This window comes from Asterias amurensis, chromosome 20 (genome assembly GCF_032118995.1).
Source record: "Asterias amurensis chromosome 20, ASM3211899v1".
Taxonomy (NCBI): Eukaryota; Metazoa; Echinodermata; class Asteroidea; order Forcipulatida; family Asteriidae; genus Asterias; species Asterias amurensis.
This window is the reverse complement of record NC_092667.1, coordinates 11,852,145-11,874,030: the sequence shown is the minus strand read 5'-3', so window position 1 is coordinate 11,874,030 and position 21,886 is coordinate 11,852,145. Positions and strand designations below refer to the sequence as shown.

At 39.7% G+C, this 21,886-nt stretch overlaps 2 protein-coding genes across 4 annotated transcripts in view; one reads left to right on the top strand and one right to left on the bottom strand.

The window, feature by feature from the left end:
* Positions 1–1,410: 1,410 nt before the first annotated feature.
* Positions 1,411–11,838, bottom strand: LOC139952263 (vacuolar protein sorting-associated protein 28 homolog). The gene is made up of 7 exons (XM_071951340.1): positions 11,731–11,838; positions 8,294–8,325; positions 7,689–7,816; positions 7,003–7,108; positions 6,613–6,714; positions 6,279–6,424; positions 1,411–2,475 (listed from the first exon to the last, which is right to left on the bottom strand). The coding sequence occupies exons 1-7, from the start codon at positions 11,771–11,773 to the stop codon at positions 2,352–2,354; spliced, it is 681 nt and encodes a 226-aa protein (XP_071807441.1). The 5' UTR covers positions 11,774–11,838; the 3' UTR covers positions 1,411–2,351.
* A 1,254-nt stretch (positions 11,839–13,092) lies between these two features.
* LOC139952145 (patched domain-containing protein 3-like) overlaps positions 13,093–21,886 on the top strand; it is a 33,094-nt gene continuing 24,300 nt past the window's right edge. For 2 of the 3 annotated variants that reach the window (XM_071951127.1, XM_071951125.1), the window contains exons 1-4: positions 13,535–13,738; positions 14,898–16,280; positions 16,817–17,049; positions 17,988–19,536. In XM_071951127.1, the coding sequence (XP_071807228.1) occupies positions 15,122–16,280; positions 16,817–17,049; positions 17,988–19,536 (2,941 nt within the window). In that variant the 5' untranslated portion in view covers positions 13,535–13,738; positions 14,898–15,121. Of the gene's footprint in view, positions 13,233–13,534; positions 13,739–14,897; positions 16,281–16,816; positions 17,050–17,987; positions 19,537–21,886 lie in introns of those variants that run through there. The other variant, XM_071951126.1, reaches the window with a different exon arrangement.

Here is a 21,886-nt window from a genome sequence, read left to right as displayed (position 1 = left end):
TAGGGGTTAACCCTGGTGTTTCTGGTTCAGATAGCAAGCACCTTGATTTACAGGTTTCCTCAGGCTTGTGATGAGCTACAGTGATTAAGTTCACTTATGAGACATCTTTAGTTTTGCAACAAGAAATATATAGTAGTTTACAATAATAAGGGAATATAATGTCTACAATGTAGCTTTCGTTCCTCTGGAGCTCTTAGATACTTTCTTTTGGCGCTATAGAAATGCAATTGTTATTATTACTATTATTTTTTATTATCAGCTGGATTAAAGATACTGGGCACTATTGGTAATTGTCAAAGACCAGTCTACTCACTTGGTGTATCTCAACATGCATAAAATAACAAACCTGTGAAAAATTTGAACTCAGTTAGTCATTGAAGTTGAAGTTGCGAGATAATAATGGAAGGAAAAACACCCTACCCTTGTCACATGAAGTTGTGTGCTTTCAGATGCTTGATTTTGAGCCCTCAAAAAACAAATTCTGAGGTCTTGAAATTAAATTCAAATATTTTAGTGGAAAATTAATTCTTTCTCAAAGACTATGTTACTTCAGACAATGTTTTATAATGTCAACAGCTCTCCATTGCTCGTTACCAAGTACGTTTTTATGCTCACAATTATTTTGAGTAATTACCAATAGTGTCCAGTGCCTTTAAGTATTTCTTATCATCACTGAATAATCACGGGCAAGTGGCAAGTGGCAAGTGGCGACTTGGATACTAATGACCATTTGGAGACATTTCACAATGCCACCATTAGACCATTAAGGAAGTGGCCAAGGCCAATACATGAAATAAAAAGAATCAAAAAAGAGGGTCGGGTGCACTTTTTGTGTGATTTATTTCCTTTGCATGAATAATCCAGTACAGTTTTGCAAAAAGGAGTTTAGTTAATAAGAAATAACCTAGGTGTTAAGCAAGACATGTGTAAAACAAATTTTGTAACTTTATTGTAACAAATTGTAATGCCAACCTCAGAGATAGTCTTATCAAACTGCAAAAGAAAATGGGACGCACTATACTGCAAGCTGACCCTCAAACCCCCTACTGGGCCCAATTTCATGGCTCTGCTTACCGTAAGCACAGAATCGGCGCTTACGGAAACAGGGAATTCTGTGCTTAAGGCAAGCGTATTTCACAGGTGAGCGGCGAATTTTGACTTCTGCGCATGCGTACTTCATGTTACTAGGCATTCTAGGCTTACAAGGCTAGCGCAGAAATTCGTCGTTTGTGCGTAAGCGGGAATCACGATCGTAAGCGCAGAATTGTGAGGTAAGCAGAGCCATGAAATTGGGCCCAGATGTTGTATTTTCGAAATTTAGATGGGTTTCAAAAAATGAGCCAACCTTGACTTCATTTACTTCTAGGTACTGGCGTTTACGGAGTCATTGATTTATTTTGCATTATTGGCTTTTTGTTGCCTTTTCTCTCTGTTTTGTTCCTGGTGGTAGAGAGTGCTGTTGTTGCTTTTGTGGGGTTCGTTATTCATACATGTGTATTTGTTTATCTCTTGTTCTGTGTTTTGCTTTTTCTACAGGGCCCCCAGAGAGAACAGTGTTTTTACACTGATGGGGCTACCCTGTATAAATAATATAATACTGTATACTTAATAATAATAAATAATAATCATTGTTTCCAATAACAGTAATGAATGCTAACATTCATTGCGAAAACATGCCACCAGACTATTATTTCATCCAGCCTCAGTTTGGTTACAATGAGTTGGAATGGAGTAAAATCAAGATGGCCACATCAGGATAAACGTCTATAATATAAAATAATATAGAAAACCCAGACAGAACAATGACATCATGTCAGTGTGTAAGGTTAGGTTTAAATACATTCTGGGCCAAATTTAATAGCGTCGCTTAACGGTAAGCAAACTTTTGTGCTAACTGTAGCAGAAATTTTTTGCTAGAGCAGAGCAAATTAATTTCACAATAAAAGTAGCAATAAAATAAAATAAAATAAATATATAGTAAAGACTTGTAATGCCCACATATCCACCCTGCTGGGTGTTAGGCCGCCATCTTTGCGTCTTCATCATGGATGCACAGTGATGTCATTCATTTTACAGTATGCCTTTTCTCGTGCTTACCGTTAGCAGCGCTATGAAATGGAAATCGCACAGTAATCAAAATCAGACATTAAGCAGCTCTATGACATTGGGCCCTAATAATTATATTTGACGAAACACATTACTTAAAACTTGACAAATACCTCAAAGTACATCAGTAAATGTCTTTTATTATATATATCAACTAAAAATAGCGCTTGTTATAATAAGTATAATACAAGTAAATTTACATTTTTAAATTTTTTTTTTCCTTTTCCTAACTTTGTCTATTTTACTCACGATCCTGTACCCAGTATACGTATGAAGCTTTGATAAGCGGAGTCTAGATCGTGTAGAATCTGTCTGATTTGGTCTTCATCTAGTTCATCTGACGCCCTCATGGACGACATGGTTTTCAACCTGAGACAAACAAAAGATTATTAAAAAAAATAATATTAAAGGCACTGGACACCTTCGGTAATTGTCATAGACCAACCAGTCAAAATAAAAAAGCTGTGAAAATAACAAAATAACAAACCCATGAAAATTTGAACTCAACTGGTCATCAAAGTTGCGAGATAATAATGGAAGAAAAAAAAACACTGTCACACGAAGTTGTGTGCTTTCAGATGTTTGAATTCGAGACCTCAAAATCAAACACAAATATTTTTTTAGCGAGAAATAACTTCTTTCTGGACATCTGTGGACATTGTGTTTTGTGTCCTCAAAAAGTACCCAGACCCTTTAAAGTCGCGTTATTAAACATACATGACATACATTTTCTTCCAATGCTAATTTGAACCCCGTGTTGATGTGATTATCAGGAAGTTCCCAATATAAAAGGAAGGTATATTTTTGCATTAAAATTTACCCTAACAAAGATATTTGAAAATTCCACCGGTGTTGGTATTTCCATAATGACATTTCAGACAAACACCTCGTGCCTGATCGCATCATGTACAAAAAAAATGCCTCTGATGTTTACCTTGTGTTTGAATGGTTTATAAGTCTGCATTCCATTAACATGATAACAAAGTCAGTTCAGATGCTTAAAGACACTGGACACTATTGGTAATTGTCAAAGACTAGTCTTCTCACTTGGTGCATCTCAACATATGCATAAAATAAGATATTAATGAAAGAAAAACACCCTTGTCACATGAAGTTGCGTGCTTTCAGATGCTTGATTTCAAGACCTCAAATTCTATCAAATTCGTGGAAAATTACTTCAGAGGGAGCTGTTTCTCACAATGTTTTATACTATCAACCTCTCCTCATTACTCGTAATCAAGAAAGGTTTTATGATAATAATTATTTTGAGTAACTACCAATAGTATCCACTGCCTTTATAAGAGGGCTCCAAGGTCAAATCCAGTTTGTGATCCACCCATGTACCAAATTATTTGTGTGGAACTTGCTGGAATATTCTCTGTACAGAGAATATTTAGTTCGTTCCAGAATGTTGACGATACTCAGTCAAAACATATAGCTCTACTGAGCCACTTCACTGAACCATGAACAAGCTTAAAACAGTTTTTATTGATAATAAAAATCGTTTAACCACAAAGTGAAATGAAAATCATCTGTTTACGTCATCGGTACTGAATCTGTGTCCAACAGCATTCCTTTACAAATGCTTTCTAAAAATATGCTGTATTCAATGCATCAATGCAAGGAGATTTTGTTTTTTCAAATTTATTTTGCGATCCAACCATGTTCCTATAGAAACGATTAGTTTTTGTTTAAAATAAAAATCATTTAATCACAAAGTGAAGTGAAAATCAGGAACTGAATCTCATTCTCTGGCCAACAGCATTCCTTTAAAAATGCATTCTAAAGCTATGCTGAATACAAAGCATCCATGCAAATCCTTCAGTATTATAATAAACCTTTTGAAGCCCTCCAGGGAGGGAGGGGGGGGGGGCAAAGTGTAGTTCACATGCAGGTGTGTGTTAACTATCCTTGGCGCACACCTCTGGTTCCAAACAGGTTCACTGGTCACAGCTGAGAGTTGAGAAAAATCTCATCTCCAGTAATAAGGACCAGCTGAGGTCCGTCGTCCACGCAGTGTGGTGCTAGGCTTGCAAGATATATCACTATGGCTTGGGACAGGGTGGGAAGGGGTGAGGGGATTGTAGTAGGAGAGGGGGGGGGGGGCTGACAGTCGTTCACGAAGTAGCCACGAGTCGTTTCATTGTTTGCACACACAAGATCAATTTCCACTTTGGTTTGTTTGGGGCCATGTAGAGGGGGAGGGGGACTTATCTGTTTCAAACATTGTAACAAATAAATTTAATAATTCGAACACAGCTTCATATACCCCCCCCCCCCCGAAATTCAATGATTTTGTTAACAAACAATTCTCTTCTGCTTCCCCCCCCCCCTAAAAAAAAAAGACAGGTGTCATTAAAAAAGGGGAAAAAACCAAAAACTGTGGGCCCTTTGGGGGGGGGGGGGTTAAGTACATTCACAGGCAGCCAATGTAATTAAAAATTGAAATTGCCAATTAAACTGAAGTTACGTCTGCATTTATTACTTGGAATGCCACAGATATGACATTCAGCAATGCGACGAGGATCTCTAAAAAGGGAAACGATGGCACTAAATATAGTCAGTGTGAGAGTATGGTGTTCTCTGTTGCCGCCACTCTCCCCCACAGCGGGATCACACCTCAAACCATACAACCAACCTAAATTTAGCAGGGCTTTGGAAGTGAGCAGTATCGGGGTGCCAAATCGTTCAGAGACATTATTGTCTGTATTTATGTGTATTCTGTGCTGTTGTAGAACTTTTTTTAAAGGGCACTGGACTCCAATTGGTAATTACTCAAAAAAATTGTTAGCATAAAAACTTACTTGGTAACGAGCAATTAAGAGCTGTTGATAGTATAGTACACTTTGAGAAATGGCTCCCTCTGAAGTATCGCTTTTAAGTTTTTGAGAAAGACGTAATTTCTCACTAAAATATTTGAATTGAGTTTAAGACCGCGGCTAAGATCTCGAATTCAAGCATCTGAGAGCACACAACTTGAGCGACAAGGGTGTTTTTTCTTCCATTGCTTGTGACCAAATAAGGGACCAGATTTTTTTTCAAACGGGGTGTTCTCTTTGGAAGAGTTAAATATTGTTTTGAATTGCGGGTATTTCTACCATGGACTCTCTTTCTGGTCGCGGGGAAAATAGTTTACTAATCAAACCCCAAAGTGTTTCAAATCCCTTAAGTGTCTAGGTACATTTTGTAGGACACAAAACACAATGTCTACAGATTTACGTTAAATTTACACGGTTAGAAGATACTGATGGTCGAACACACAATAAACCACAGATCTCTTGCTTCAGCTGCTGACTTCTCTTTTGCTGATCCTAACTTTGGAATAGTCTCCCCCCATCTCTGCGCTCTGCTGATTCACTTCATATTTTCAAGAATCATCTGAAATCACACCTGTTCCCACAATGATTGTTTAGCTCTTTGGTTTAACTTGCATTTTGTCTCATCGTTTATTTGTTTCTCTGTTTCATCACAAACCGCTGTGGCTTGATGAAATGGCGGTATATAAAACATTTTTGTATGTATGTAACATGGTGAACAGTGTGTTTTGTGTCCTACAAAAAAGTACATAGACCTTTTAACACTAGACATGCTTTATATATTTCTTTTATCTGATAATCTGCCTCATAATAACAGGGCTTGCATGCGATTCACATTCAAGTATCTCTATGTAGAATAGTGTACACTTTAAAGACACTGGACAGTGGACACTAATGGTAATTGTCAAAGATCAGTCTTATCACTTGCTGTATCTCAACATATGCACAAAATAACAAACCCGTGAAAACTTGAGCTCAATCTGTCATCAAAGTTGCGAGATAATAATGAAAGAAAAAACACCCTTGTCACACAAGTTGTGTGCTTTCAGATGACTGATTTCGAGACCTCAAATTCTTAATCCGAGGTCTCAAAATCAAATTCATGGAAAAATACTTCTTTCCTCGAAAACTACGTTACTTCAGAGTGAGCCGTTTCTCGCAATGTTTTATACTATCAACAGCTCACCATTACTCGTTCCAAGTAAGGTTTTATGCAAATAATTATTTTGAGTAATTACCAATAGTCCCCACTGCCATATAAAGGGAGGAGGGGAGGGGGTAATGAAAAAGTTTACGATTTCTTATGGAAATGTTGATAATTGTGAACGGACACTAACTAAGAGGAATACTACTCACCAAGAGTTGACTTTCTCCTTGCCTTCAAAGTCTTCGGCCAATAGGCTCATCTTATTCATTGTCTCGCTCAACTCCCTCAGCTCTGGCTCAATCTCATCTACTGCTTTCATATCCAACCTCAGCTTGTCCATGACGGTGATGAAAAGCTGGACAAAACAAAAACAACAATAATTTGGGGGATCATTTGTGATGGGCTCTGTGAAAATTGAGTCACAAGGGGGAAAATTAACTTGTTGAGTTTTATACATGGCTGAAAAGAGCATACAACAAGCAAAGAAAACAATTCCTTTTTTTCTTTTTTCTTCTATTGATTCATGTATTACTTGATACTTACCGAAACTACTTGTGCTATACACTCGCTAGTGTTACCGTCATCTCCCTTGATTGTGATTGGTCGGTCTTCTTTTATTCTTTCCATCGCTGCTGGGCAATCCATCTGAAGGAGGGGAACAAAAATGTGAAAATGTCCTTAAAGCGTCTCTGTACTTTTTTCTAACACAAAACTCAATGTCCGCAGATTTACATTAAACTTACACAGTTTGAAGAGTATGATTCAAGAAAGCTTCCCTTAAAATATTACTTGCTGAGGTGCTGTCATTTTTGAGAAATGAGTAAAACAATGTCACACAAAAAATTGTTGGCGGTGTCCCGTTTTGGTTTTTTGATTCAATTCAATTCAAACTCCCAAAGAATATGACTGAAGAGTGACAATAGAGGACCTTACCCTGTATTTCTTCATGAAGTCTTCGACAGTGCGGATCTGATCGCTCTGTATCTGCTTGAATGCTGCCTTGTACTGGACCAGCAGCTTAGAGCACGCTGCAGTGTACCTGTAAATGGGATAATAATAGCAACAACAATAATAACTAGTTCTTATGTAGTGCATTTTAATATAGTAATAATAATAATAATAATAATAATAATATTGAAGTCTTATCATGTAGCGCTTGATCTACCAACCAAGGTATTAAAAGCACCGAGACTGAGCATAATATACAAACTTTCAGAAGGATAGTTTATTGAAAGTTATGAATTCTGAGACCCAATTATTTAGCATCTTCTAAGGGTTGACAAGGTTTGGTTTTGGTTTTTACCCATATACACCGATGTGTGTAGCACTGTATATTCAGTACTTTCCCCGAGTCCTGTGAAAAAAATCACAGGCATTTTACTCGAGTGCAATTCGAACCCATGACCTTTGCAATTACATAACATGTGTGTATGGCAAAATGGCATTGTACACATATCGATTCTATTTTTTTTCAACAAATTTCAAAATATTTTGCCATACACGTAAAAAAAATGGCGTACGCATGTCCATAAGAATGGTCTCCAACGAAACCCACGCACAATGACACACTCAGCGTTCTCCGGGTTCTATTTCTATGGGACAGACCCAGTTCCACTTACTGTTTGGGCGTGATAGCATCCCTGATATAGGCTTTCTCCAACCACTGTAGAGTATTTATTACGGCAAACAGCTCCGCCATGTTGTCATATTTCTCCCTCTCCCGGAAATTCCGGAAAAGTTTCACCTCCTAAACGAAACATTTATAAGCTGGTCAGTGTACACACTCATATTTAGAACTGGAAGTCCATAAAGGCTGTGTCCAAACTAGCGGCTACAGCTACGGCTAGTTTTTTCGCACAATCATTCATTAAAGTATAGGAAGTCCTTAGCAACACCCTTAGCAACAGCCGTAGCCACCAAGTCGGATACGGCCAAACTTTCCAATGGAAATGCCATTTGCAAAATGGAAATTGCCTGACACTTGTGAAACTTTGACACTGTATTTTGTCATAATTTACATTCTTTTGAAAGATTTTACATTTTTTTAACTCATTTTTTTTAAAGGTTTTTATAAAACAAACCTTTTTTAAGTTCATGTAAGTAACCAAATTTTTGGTGTCTTTTTCATAACACAGCATTTAGAGTTGCTTTGTACACTGCTGTCTAAACTTTTGAAAGATTTTACTCAGTGTTTTATTTTTTATATTTTTTATTATTCACTTACTTCATACAGCTCCGGCCTATTGGCTGATGCATCTGCACAAGAAACAAAGAAACAGAGAACTTATAATTTGAGACAAAGCAAAAACATCAACAGAGATTGAATATCCTGATGGGTTTCTACTCAAAATCAATCATGTTTGAGAATCAGCAGAATGTTTTAACATACATTTTCATGTCGTTTCGTTTCGAGAAGGAAGTATCTCCAATTTGATGGTTGTGTGGGTTTGAATGCTACCAATACCAAACCACGACTTCCATATAACACCTAGCAAATTGCTGATTTTACAATAACTAGATATAAAGTATTTGTTGTATCTTGTCACTGAAAATGAAATGAGTCACAATTTCTTGATTTGTGCAATTCATGATGTTTACTTGTTTAAACATGTGGAGAGAGATGGCTGGTGGCTGTGGTCAGCTTGGTACATGTATTTATCCAATAGACTGATTGCGCTACAAATAATTACATGTGATAACGTGACCTATAGTGGGTAAAGAAAAACAAAGCTGCACAGTAAAGACATGGGAAGACTCATACCAATGGACCATAATAGCTGTATTTTCAATAAATAACACTTTTTAACTTAAACAAAGCCCTTTTTTATGAAGCTTAATGTTGTGACATTGATTTAAATCACATTTGCTGTTGAAATTTCCAGTTCTATACTACTAAAGAGGTTTCTTTTGAGAGTATGGTTAAACTATGTAAATTACTGAGGTTTGAGCGAGCTCGCGTGCCGTGGATTTTGCACTGTGCACGAAGTCGGGCTGTGATAAGGGAGATCACGAAGTTGTCCGACTCATATCTGACAGCTATGTATGTACCCCTTCATCAAATAATTTGAGGATGAAAATAAAGGGATTTGCAGCTTCTTCAGGACACTTTTGTTGAAAATATTGTCAGCAAAATCATTACAATGACCAGACTTTCCGTGCACACCATACACATGACATCATATAAACACAGGGGTCGAAATTGCCACTAGCCCGCTAGCCCGGGACTACCAGATTTACAGCCGGGCTACTGATTTTTCCAGTTTGATAGCTCGACGGGCTAGTGGAAAAACAATGCAAAAAATCATCATTACAAACAACAAAGAACTGTTCTATGGTGTATTGTAAAGTTTAAGCCGTGACTCGAGACATAATGTGTCTTTCGGGCTACCAAAATCTCATCAGGGCTACTAAAAATGATTGGTTACTAGCCCTGCTGACTACCATGAAAATACACTTAATTTCGACCCCTGTAAACATTCTGTTGGAATTTCCTATTTGGTGGAACCGTGTTTATCGATAACTGGCATTATTCAGCCACTACTGCTGGTATGTTATAAACTCCAGAATATTCTTCATTGACTTCGAGGGAAATTGAGTCTTTATTAACACTAAACAGCAATCTGTCTTTTTAACACATGTATGTATGTGCAGTAGGCCCTACGCCATATTTGTTTACATCTCTACCTCCATGTTTACAATCCTTAGTATGTTTATGAATGAAGACTATATATATTACGTGACGCACAGGGCGCAATGGGTCTATTCTCTAACTCCATCAGTTGTCCATGATCTCCCCTTGTGCCCCCCCCCAGTGGGAGTTGGCCGAGTTCCCTTGACAGAAATATCATAGTAAAACAAACAAACAAACAAACATAGCCCCACTTGTGTGGCCAAGGATAGCTGAATCCTTCCTACACGGCTGGCTGTGCACAAAATGTGTACATTCTGGTACCCTGTGCGAGCTTCGTGGTTCCGTGTATGTTTTGTACACAAATCACGGATCGTACCCGCCCTCTCGTGACGCATTTTCGCAAAACGAGGTCGGGTAATTTTCAATTATTGTTGGCAGAGGAGTAACACGTACAGTAGATAGGGAATCCGAAATTACGGTAAGAATTTATCATTTTTAACAATTTTTGAGATTGCGGCGTGGATTCTCTGGTCACGCTTTTACACATTGATATATCAAAGGACACATAGAGCCTAATTTTGGCGAGATTAAAAAAAAAAAAAAAAGATTTCTGATTCAAAAATTCATTGAACCATGGGTCGTTAAACGGGTGAGAGATAGAAACCTATATGAGGTTACGCCTTACGGGAGACGATAGCCGGACGAAACCGAAATAGTTCTACCGTCTAGGAGTAAATCCTTCCTTGGTCACACAAGAAATGGGGCTAAAACAGGATAACTTTCCGTATGGCGCCACCACTTGTTCAATCATTTTTACAAAAAGGGATATATCAATCAGGTTAATTAGATACTAATTACTTACTCCTAGAACTATTTCGGTTTCGTCCGGCTATCGTCTCCCGTAACCTCATAGGTTTATATCTCTCTAGCGTTAAACGACCCATGGTTCAATGAATTTTGGCATCAGGAATCTCTCTTTTTTTTTTTTTTAATCTCGCCAAAATTAGGCTCTATGTGTCCTTTGATGTATCAATGTGTATTCTTTCGACCAGAGAATCCACTCCACAATCTCAAAAATTGTTAAAAATGATAAATTCTTACCGTAATTTCAGATTCCCTATCTACTGTACGTGTTACTCCTCTGCCAACAATAATTGAAAATTACCCGACCTCGTTTTGCGAAAATGCGTCACGAGAGGGCGGGTACGATCCGTGATTTGTGTACAAAACATACACGGAACCACGAAGCTCGCACAGGGTACCAGTATGTACACTTTTTGCACACAGCCGTTTACATACTGGTACCCTGTGCGAGCTTCGTGGTTCCGTGTATGTTTTGTACACAAATCACGGATCGTACCCGCCCTCTCGTGACGCATTTTCGCAAAACGAGGTCGGGTAATTTTCAATTATTGTTGGCAGAGGAGTAACACGTACAGTAGATAGGGAATCTGAAATTACGGTAAGAATTTATCATTTTTAACAATTTTTGAGATTGTGGAGTGGATTCTCTGGTCGAAAGAATACACATTGATACATCAAAGGACACATAGAGCCTAATTTTGGCGAGATTAAAAAAAAAAAAGAGAGATTCCTGATGCCAAAATTCATTGAACCATGGGTCGTTTAACGCGTGAGAGATATAAACCTATGAGGTTACGGGAGACGATAGCCGGACGAAACCGAAATAGTTCTAGGAGTACTAATTACTATAGTATTTTATTTCGAATGAAAAAGTGGTGGCGCCATACGGAAACTTTTCCCTAAAACAAACAATGCACTGGCTGGGAAGGAGCTAGATATACTAGAGTCATATCACCAATCCTTTATTATAATATAATTATTGGATGAGTCACTGACTTCATCATGATCAGGTGAGGTGACGTTTTAAAAACATGACATTTCATTTGGTTGGATTTTACGTTTGTCACTTTTTGTGGGGTTCTCTTCTAAATTCTAAATAATTATTGCATACAAACATACTCTGGGTCCCCTCCGACAGAAAACAATCACTTCAACCGATTACTTACTCTGATTTTGTGAACTTTGTGTTGTTGGTACTGTGGAAAACATGATTGTATTTTGTAAACCAATGTTATGATTTTTCACACACGGACAAACGGGACGCAGAAACTCTATGTGCAGCTATTATGGTTAACCTCGTTCTCAAATCTGTCCGTCTGGTACCTATTTCTTTCCTCGTAGCAAATCATGATACGGTGGTTGGTCACCGTGCAGCATCGTTTCCAGTGGTGTACGATCTCCCCTTATACTGACCCCTGGCTTATGTTATCTGACGCCTGCGCCTAGCTAGCTGCTAGGGGCTGCGTTGATGTAATCATGGAGCTATTTATATCTCCATGATGTAATCATGGAGGTAGAAAAAAAATTCGCCTGTCAAGTTGTTTTCTGTATAGAGTATTTTGTCCTGATTTGTTCCCCATGTTTGCACTTCCGTAGGCCTCTTTTTAATACGAGACCGTCAGTGACAAATGTTTTGATGATGTACAGAAAAAAAAATTGCGCCCTGGCCAATTTACATACGGTCCGTTAGCGCCCCCCCCCCCACCCCCTAGATCCGGACCATGCCAAGTTTGACCATGGAGCAATAAACTAGTCTAGTTTATTGCTCCATGGTTTGACATAAGTGAATTAACTTTTATGCACTTTTTGAAACTTTTGTTTGTATAGATCATAGCCCCATATATCGGTCCAATGGTCCAATCCACTCCGTATCCTTGGCCCCAGCACCACTGATATCAAAACCTTTCTGGGTTTTTTAAAAAACGACCTGCATCATGAAACTTTTACCGATCGAATGCTTCAAAAATTGCAGATAGCCCTACACTTGGAATTGTTCAAATATGTATCACAGGTTTTGAGTAAAAATCAAATGAATTTTGAGTGTGAATTTTCTCAACTACCGCTCTTTTTACCGTTTTTCAAAAAAAACGAAAGGTTTTGATATCAGTGGTGCTGGGGCCAAGGATACGGAGTGGATTGGACCGATTTATGGGGCTAGATCAGTGTTTCAAACTTTTTGACAATATTGTTTTTCTTATTTTTCACCAACATCTTCTGAGTACAATAAATCCGTCCGCAAAATAATTGGATTATCAGTCATTCTGTCAGGGACCCCCCCCCCCAAGAGAGGGCGCTATCGGAAGAAGTATCTTTGGCGAAGGGTGACGACCGGAGGTGCATGCCGTCACCACGAGAGGGCGAGTGTGATCGTTCGATCCACTGACCTAGCTTCCCTGGGTCGACCCCGGTGTATGGCAGATTTTTTTCCCAGGACAAAAGTGTGCAGATAATTACCCACGTTCGTCCTGGGAAAAAAAATGCCACACACCGGGGTCGACCCAGGGAAGCTAAACGATGCACCCACTCGAGATCCAGTGGGGTCACCCGACCGAGTGAGCACTGGGGGTCGACCCAGGGAAGCTTATCAAACGCACCCAATGTCCGTTGTAATCAGACCAGTCCATAATTGCGCTTAGGGGCGCTTGACAAATCTTCTTGGAAGTGTAAGGTTTGTATTTCTACAGGGTCAATTATTTTCCCAAATTCATTCAACTTAACTTCATTATAACTGCAGAGAATCAAAATTTGTAGGTCAATAAAATAAGTTCTGCTCGAATTTTGGGATAAAGTAAATAACTATGATATTTTATGGAATTAAAGTTTCTTCTTTAATAATAGAACATGTCTCTGAGTTCACCACCGCGCGCACGCGCGAACCCATTTAATACTTTCTCATCAATTATATATTACTCATGCATTTCACGTAGTTATATCATGGAGCAAAATAGCTAGCTACTCTCTGCCTAGAGACGACTTTCTCTGTGCAATCGTGTAACTGTGACCGTGTGACACACATAGACAGTTAATTTTAAGTCCTTGTCAAACCACGAAATGAATGGTTATCTGTGATAATGAAACAACGTGATGGTACTTCAAACCATTTCAAACAATGCTCTGGCAGTGCATGGTCAGTTTCAATGTTCAGTGAACTGGTGAATACTTCGCTTCAGAAAGGTTGGTGGACAGTATTTTATTCTGACCCTCTCTGACTGAGTCTGGGCTGTGAGAGTGATCGAAAAACGCACGATTTGTATTATTTTATTGTATAAACATAAACCGACTTCCTAAGTCTACTTTGTATTGAATTTGTAACTTTGTTATTTTGTTGGGAACCACTTGTAACTGAATAGACCAAACTCACTTTTGTTGTTTGTTTGGTTCTTGCGGTGTTTGTTTGTTTGTTTGTTTGTTCGTTTGTTTTGTTTATTTATCATATGCAAAGCTTGAGAATACTGAAAGGACAAGTTTTCGTATCACGCCACCACTTTTTCATTCGCTATGATTGTATAGTATACATCCTGACTGAAGGACTATGCCAAGTAAGTACCGTAGAAGTATCTAATGAGTGAAAAGGTGGCGTGCTGTGATACGGAAAGTTATCCCAGGCTAGGCTCCATGCATGTAGTTATCAATCATCATTGTTATACCTCTGTACAAATTGTGAAGTTTGATTAGTCGAGAACCAATCACGTGCCATGCAACAAATACGCATGTATCATGGCTAAAGATGTGCGCTACGCGTAATGCACAGCGCGCCGGGTAACACGAAAAGTGATGTACACCGGTGTACATCACCTTGATCGTTCCCACCATTGGTCGATTTCCAGCGCTGTACGAAACACACGGGGGTTCGAGGGAACAGGTGAAGAATTGTTTCTTATTTGAACTGTTCGTCTGCTTATTAAACCATGATTAAACTATGCGTTGCTCTGTCTGAATAATGTTTGAAGATGACAACAGACTTCGAGAAGAGGAATAACAATGTTACCAAGGTATAACAAAACAATTGGTGCACGCTGTGACTGGGGTCCATGGATTTTGTACACCCTGGGTGGCACGGTGAGAAGTGTTTAAACAGAGGCCTGGCTCGCAAGCTTATAAATGCATGGTTTTAATTTACTTGAAACAACAACCCCGCAACAACCCTGTCGATTTTAGCCTTTCGAGACCTCGTCGTCTACTCTTTTATTTCCATATTGATCTTTAGAATAAATAGAGAGTGAGCTGCATAGTAGTAGAATAACACCGTAACTATATTTCGTTTTACCTTGCCATTAAGCCCTATTTGCTTGATTTGCTTGATAAATTTAACACCTTTTTTCCCCCACTCCAGGAACAACCTTGTCAATCAGAGGCAGTTCAAACACTGTGTTCACCTGATTAGTCATATTGTGAAACAACTGATTCATTATCAGCCAGCAGTTTTCGCTACACACACCAGGATAAGCTGGTATTAAGCTACACACAGTATGATCCTCTACAGGCATTGAACATTGGTGTTAAGAGTCAGAACAGAATTTAAAAGATATTTGTTAACTGTAGATCTTGGCTAGGAAAATGGCACGGTTGGACTGCTTCAACGTTTTCATCAGCAAGCAGTTTTATCGCTATGGCAAATTGCTTGCTCGCCATCCTGCAGTCTTTCTAATTGTACCGTTAGTTGTTGCAGCCTGTCTGAGCTCTGGGATGTTGTTTTTAACCATTGAGACAGACGCCACATACCTTTTCACGCCCGATGACAGCAGAGCAAAAGACGAAATTTTGGAGATGTCAAAGCTGTTCCCTGTTGACCACGAGAGATTTTATCCAAATCGTCTTTTGACAAACTACGAACAGAGCGGCAACATTGTCGTGACGGCAAAAGGCTCTGGGAACGTCCTTGATGAAGACACTATGGAGGAGATAGTTCAGTTGAACAAACTTGTCAGAACGATGGAGCTGAAAAGTGTAGGCTTCAATGGAACAATAACATTTGCTGACATCTGTGTCCATTTCCAACCAGATGAATGCTTCGATGATCCAGTACTAAAACTGCTCAACTATACCTCAAAAAATGTGAAGACCATGAATTTTACGTACCCTCTTTCTTACCTAAATCTTGCGGATATGATAACCATGCCTGCTGATACAACCTTTGATTTCCTTCCTGAAGGACTGTCTGAAGGCAATCCTTTTTCGTTTGATGACGCAGGAGATTTTCTATCTGCATTCCCCGATTTAAGCTATCTAATCCCAAATGCTCCAAAAAACATAAGCATAAATATTGGGGCAACTTTAGGCGGAGTCGTCTTATATGAGGGTACGGACATTGTAAAATCTGCCGAGGCGATGTTCTTAATGTACTTTTTACGATCAAGTACTGAGGAAGAAACACTCCTTGCCGGGGAATGGGAGCAGCTTTTCCTGCAGAAGTTGGTGGAGGTCGGCAAAACCTACAAACATATTGAGCTTTCAATGTTTGCCTCCAGCACCCTTTCTGACGAGCTGATTGCAATGGCGTCACGCGTGATGCCTAGGTTCTGCATTACATTCAGTCTCCTCATCATGTTTGCTGTGGGGTCCTGCATGATGGCCGACTGGGTACAGAGCAAGCCATGGCTGGGGCAGTTTGGGGTGATTTCGGCGATGTTGGCCATAGCGTCCTCTATGGGTCTCTTGTCGTACTGTGGCGTACCATTCAATGAGGTCACAGCATCGATGCCGTTTCTTGCAATTGGTGAGTGCAGTAGGATCAAACTTGGGGGACAGATCCACAAGACCACATGACTTGTTAGCTCAGAATATTTACTGAACCAGGATTTTATTTACAAAACTGAATCAAAATGAAAAGAGACCGGAATCAAACTGAGAACACGGTTTTGTCATCAAAAGTTTTTTTTTTTGAACAAACATCAGATTTATCTCTTCTATTTTATGGGTGATACTCTTGATTTTAGAGACAGTAGACGCCAAACATAAAACTAATATATATCGTTTAAGAGGATTGAAGCTGTTTCTAGCAAGGGTGAGGGTGTAATGTATGAGGGTGGAAAACTTGTAAAAGTAGGCCTCTCTTTGTTACAGCTTAAAACTGTTCAAATATTGGCCATCGACACAACCAGGCATAACTTATGATACTAACCCTCCAAATGTCATGATTTCAGATACATCGTTTGCAATGAACTAACCCCAGTGTCTATGTGCCCCTTTGGAGTGACTTGACAATTATTACTTATTTACTAAAATGTAAACATTTATTCCTCGACACTTCAGGCATCGGAATTGATGACATGTTCATTATGCTTGCAACATGGCGGAAGACGTCAGTGCGACTGCCGGTAGAAGAACGACTAGGCCAGACATACTCGGAGGCAGCTGTGTCAATCACCATCACTAGCGTCACGGATGCTCTGGCTTTTGGAATTGGGTCCATCACCAAGCTGCCGGCCATTAGGGTGTTCTGCCTCTACACAGGAATAGCAATCATCTTTGATTATTTATATCAGGTGAGATTTGTTTGTGTTTCGTGAGTGGACAAAGTGGTGGGCGTGGCAGGCTGGGTGGGGCAGGGATGGGTTGTATTTACACGTAAACATGGTACAGGCCTCCAAATCACCCACAGCACCTACAGCAACTGCCATTGTGCCCCTTGCTTTTGCTGTGGTGCCCTTCTTTGCAAAGTTCCAACACAATTTGGCGGAAAAAGTTTTCGTATCCTGCCACCATGTTTTCATTCGGTATGAAATTTAAAAAGTTTTTAATTTACTCAAATGAGAAATCCTTTTTGTAAAAATGACTGAAAAAGTAGTGGCAGGATACTGAAAGTTTTCCCCAGATAACATTTTCCTCGTAGAAGTGCCCCTTGCCAGAGAGAAATTGCTGTGCCCTTTCAAGAGCGATGTTGAAGGTCTACATGTCCGCTAACTATAAAGTTAATACCAACCAGTATTTGCCCAGACTAGAGAGCGATTACAGTGTGAAAAAACATACTGTCTAGAAAAACAGCATAGTTGGACCCCACAAAACCTTGTGTCTTATTTTGATTGCTGCTATGGGAATAAGCTAGTCATTTGCAAACGTTTTGACAAAACCATTTTTCCCCCATTGTTTCGACCTTACCACTGATGTTTTTATAGCTTTCCAGTTAACTCTGTTAGTTGAAACTAGAGGATAGGGGTACTCTTTGCAAGTTCATGTTTTAAAACCATTTTTGCTCACCGCAAAAAATTTGCCAGCCGAATCTTATAACAAAAAGTACAGCATATGATTGATTTCGTGCTATGTAGCTATTATTAAGTTGAGTAATAGGTAAGCATAATTTTCTGCTCAAAGCAGTCTGTATGAAATTATAGGCCAAGATCTTAGTGCAATAATTCTGTTTTTAACAATATTCTTGTTGTGTGAACACGACCGAATCGTCTCTTTTTTTTGTTTCGTTTGGCAGATTTCTTTTTTCGGAGCTTGCATGGTATACACCGGGCGGCGAGAGGCAAACAACAAGCACTGCACCACTCTCAAACAGGTACTCCCAAAGGACGAGGCCACGTCCAAATGCTACTACATCTGCTGCGCAGGGGGCGTGTCTAAGACCTCTTCAAGCGGGGAGCATTCAGAGCACGCCCTGATGAGGTTCTTCAAGAACTATTACGGCCCCTTCATCACTACCCCCATAATGAAGGTCTTTACTGTGTTGCTGTACATGGTGTACGTCGCTGCAGCTATACTGGGATGCTTCCACGTCACAGAAGGGATGCAGTATAAGGACATCTTCTCGGATGACTCCTACGCGCATACGTTCATGATAGAGAGAGTGCAGTATTTCACTGCGTTTGCGGTACCCGTAGGCGTCGTCTTTACCGAGCCTCTCGCGTACTGGGAGAAAGACGTCCAACTACAGGTTGAGAACATCACACAGACATTTGAGCAAAATAAATACGTCTACGATTCAAGATTTACAGACTCATGGCTTCGCAAATATCTGGAGTATCTAGAGATGGAGGAGATTTACAGTATACGTAGCAATTCTACCGGTTTGGATAAGGATCTGTTTATATCAAGGCTTCAGGATAGTTTTCTAACCCACCCATTGTATGAACAGTTTAGTTTAGATGTTAGATTTGAAACCGTTTCAGACGAGGTGGTGATTGCTTCATCTCGTCTGGTCCTTATGCCGGGGAATTTGACCACCACGATAGAGGAGAGCAATTTCATGCTAGAGATACGTGCCTTGGCTGATGCTGCCCCTGTGCCAGTCCTGGTTACTTCGCCCCCCTTTGAGTTCTTCGAGCAATACTTGGTGGTCCTGCCCAACACCATTCAGAATCTTATCATCGCTACCGTTTGCATGTGCATTATTTCCTTAATTTTCATCCCCCATCCCATCTCAGCTCTCATGATTACATTCTGCATCATATCCATCGAGGTCGGAATCATCGGTTTCATGTCATTCTGGGGAGTCAATATGGACGGTGTCTCCATGATCAATATCATTCTATGCATCGGCTTCAGCGTGGACTTCTCTGCGCACATCACTTACTCATTCGTCACCGCCCCGTGTGACACCGGTAACGAAGCGGCTATCTACGCCCTGCACAGTCTAGGCATGCCGATCGTTCAGGGCGCACTGTCAACCATTGTCGGCATCATCGCCATCGCAACATCGCCAGCTTACATCTTCCGCAGCTTCTTTAAGACTATGTTTCTGGTTATGACCCTGGGCTTGCTTCACGGCATTCTCTTCCTACCCGTACTCCTGACTCTTCTCAGGCCGTGTATGCGACTCAAGAAACGGAAACCAAACGAGAAAGCTGACAAAAATGTCATAGAAATTGTCATCGATCCTGAGAATAATAAACCTAAAATGGAGACTGGAATTGAAACGGTCCGTCTTTCAGTGAAGAACGGGAATGGTGTTGTTGCGAGGGATGACCCTGTGGAGAAGAAGGAAGCAATCCCAGTTGAGGCTGACGATGAAAATGAACCGGAAAAAGAAGGTACAAGCACTAAAGCACAAATAGATTGTATTCATTGAAACAAATTGCACATATGAAAAGCAAAAATATTAATGAAATTTTCTTTTCTTTTTTACCCTTTTTTCACAAGTTGTGTTTTTTAAAGCTTTTTTTTTACCAATCTTGTTTGACCATAGAGAAGAAAAGGTTGGAAGAGGCCTTCTTTTCAGGGCCGCCTGTGGAAGCCAAAGAACCATAACGCAACCCCTGCATGGAGTTGACTAATCACTGTCATTTGAAAGAAACAGAGAAGCTGTGCAAAGTCTAAAGCTTAAAATGTTCATCTCCCATTTCATTTAAAAATAAACACAAATGCAGGCCTTTAGCTTCACTCTTGAAGGGGCACAGTGATTTTCCTCTAGTAAAGGGGCACAAATTGGAACTTTGCAAAGGGCACCAGCAAAACTCAGGGCACCACAGCAATAGACCCTTCCCATGAAATATGTAAATTACACATCCCCATAGCGCGTGCGCACTAACGTTTTGGTTGGCAAAATGAGGGAACAACGCGCTGTTTTGTACACGGCTAATGGGTGTGTGACGCAGACGCGATTGCGCGTCTGCTTAGTGCACAACTCTATGGCGTTTGCCAACCAACAGGGTCTTTAGGCATGCGTGCATGTAATGAGCATTTTCATGGGAAGGGTCCATTACTGAGGGTGACGTGGGTTGACATATAATGCAAGTTGGGCATTACAGGTTATATAGTGCAATACTTTAGAATGTGAAATGAGAATTCTATACTCTAGCTAAATCAACCAGTTGATTTGTACGGAGGATGAAACTCAATATGTTTTTGTATTTTTGTACATTGTCACCTCCATAATTTGTCAATGCTTTCTATTGTTTACTTGGCTTATAACCCTGGTACACACCTTTTTTTATCATTAAAGGCACATTATAGACACCTTTTGCAGTGTACTTTGTGTATCGCAACATGCATAAAATAGCAAATTGGGAAAATTTGAGTTTGGTCGTCGAATTTGCGAGAGGATAAAGGAAGCAAAAACACCCCTGTCGCACAAGTTGTGTGCTTTCAGATACTTAAATTGGAAACCTCAGGTGAGGTCTCGAATTAAATTCAAATATTTTAGTGAGAAATTACTTCTTTCTTAAAAATTACATTACTACAGAGTGAGCCTTTTCTCACAATGTTTAACGCAATCAACAGCTCTCCATTGCTCGTTACCAAATAAAGTTTTATGTTAAAAATTATTTTGAGTAATTACCAATAGTGTCCAGTACCTTTATACACAAAAGTTGAGCTACATTTAGCTGAACTTTGACATCCCCCCACAAAGTTTGCCAGTATTTTCAATGGATCAAATCTCATGCTTTTCCTTGCAATCTTATCAACCCAGTATTATAAATGTAACCGCAAAACCAGATCTCATGTTCAAGACATCACTGCAGTGGTCGAAAGGGGGATGCCTTTTGGTCAAATCCATTGCGCCTTGTACATTTGGCCATGCCTATTTAGCCGGGTGTGGACGCAGGAAATAACAACATTACAGTATATATAATGTATCATGTTCTTTATTATGTTTCTTTTTTCAGCTGTGCTCTTAATAAACAGGGTTTGCATGTAATTTACATTCAAGTATCTCTACATTTAGATGTTGAATAGTGTGAAGACGACAACAAATTCTTTGTACACTTTTAGGGGCGGGAAAGTGTGCGATATTTACGCTTGTGAAAATGTTGATAATTATGAACGACCCATTGAAGGATCCTGGTACTTTTTTTTTTACAAATAACATAATTTCCACAGACTTACAATAAACTTACTCAGTTTGAAGATAATGGGGTCGTTCACACGCCGTACTAAAGTTGGTCTAAGTCCACTTAGACCGGTTCGGGTTTAACTTTTGTGCGTGTGAACGCAAATAAAGTTAGACCGGATCGGGTTTAAACCCCAAAACTTAAACCGTCCAGCGAGGCGGTCTAAGTCTAAACCGGTTCGGGTTTATCTTTTAACACTGCGTGTGGACAGAATGACATCCGGTTTTAACTCACAACGGACGACCCATTGTGTGGTTCAACGCACACGCCCGGGACCCGGAGTGCTTGTATACGGTTTCTGTTGCCTCTGATGCTGAAAAGCACCGAGTATTTATATTACTTTCTTGCCGCTTACCGAGTTGGCGAAACCCTCTCGATCACATCGGTGTATGCAGTTTAACACAGGCCCACGCCCATGATTTATTAAATTCTGAAACAAAATTATATTTTCCAAGCTTTTTTTGTTGAGTGTCCTACAATAAATTGAAACTGTTTTTCATGCGTTTACTACGAGCGCAGCGAAGAAGCATATTTTGTATTGCTTCTCACA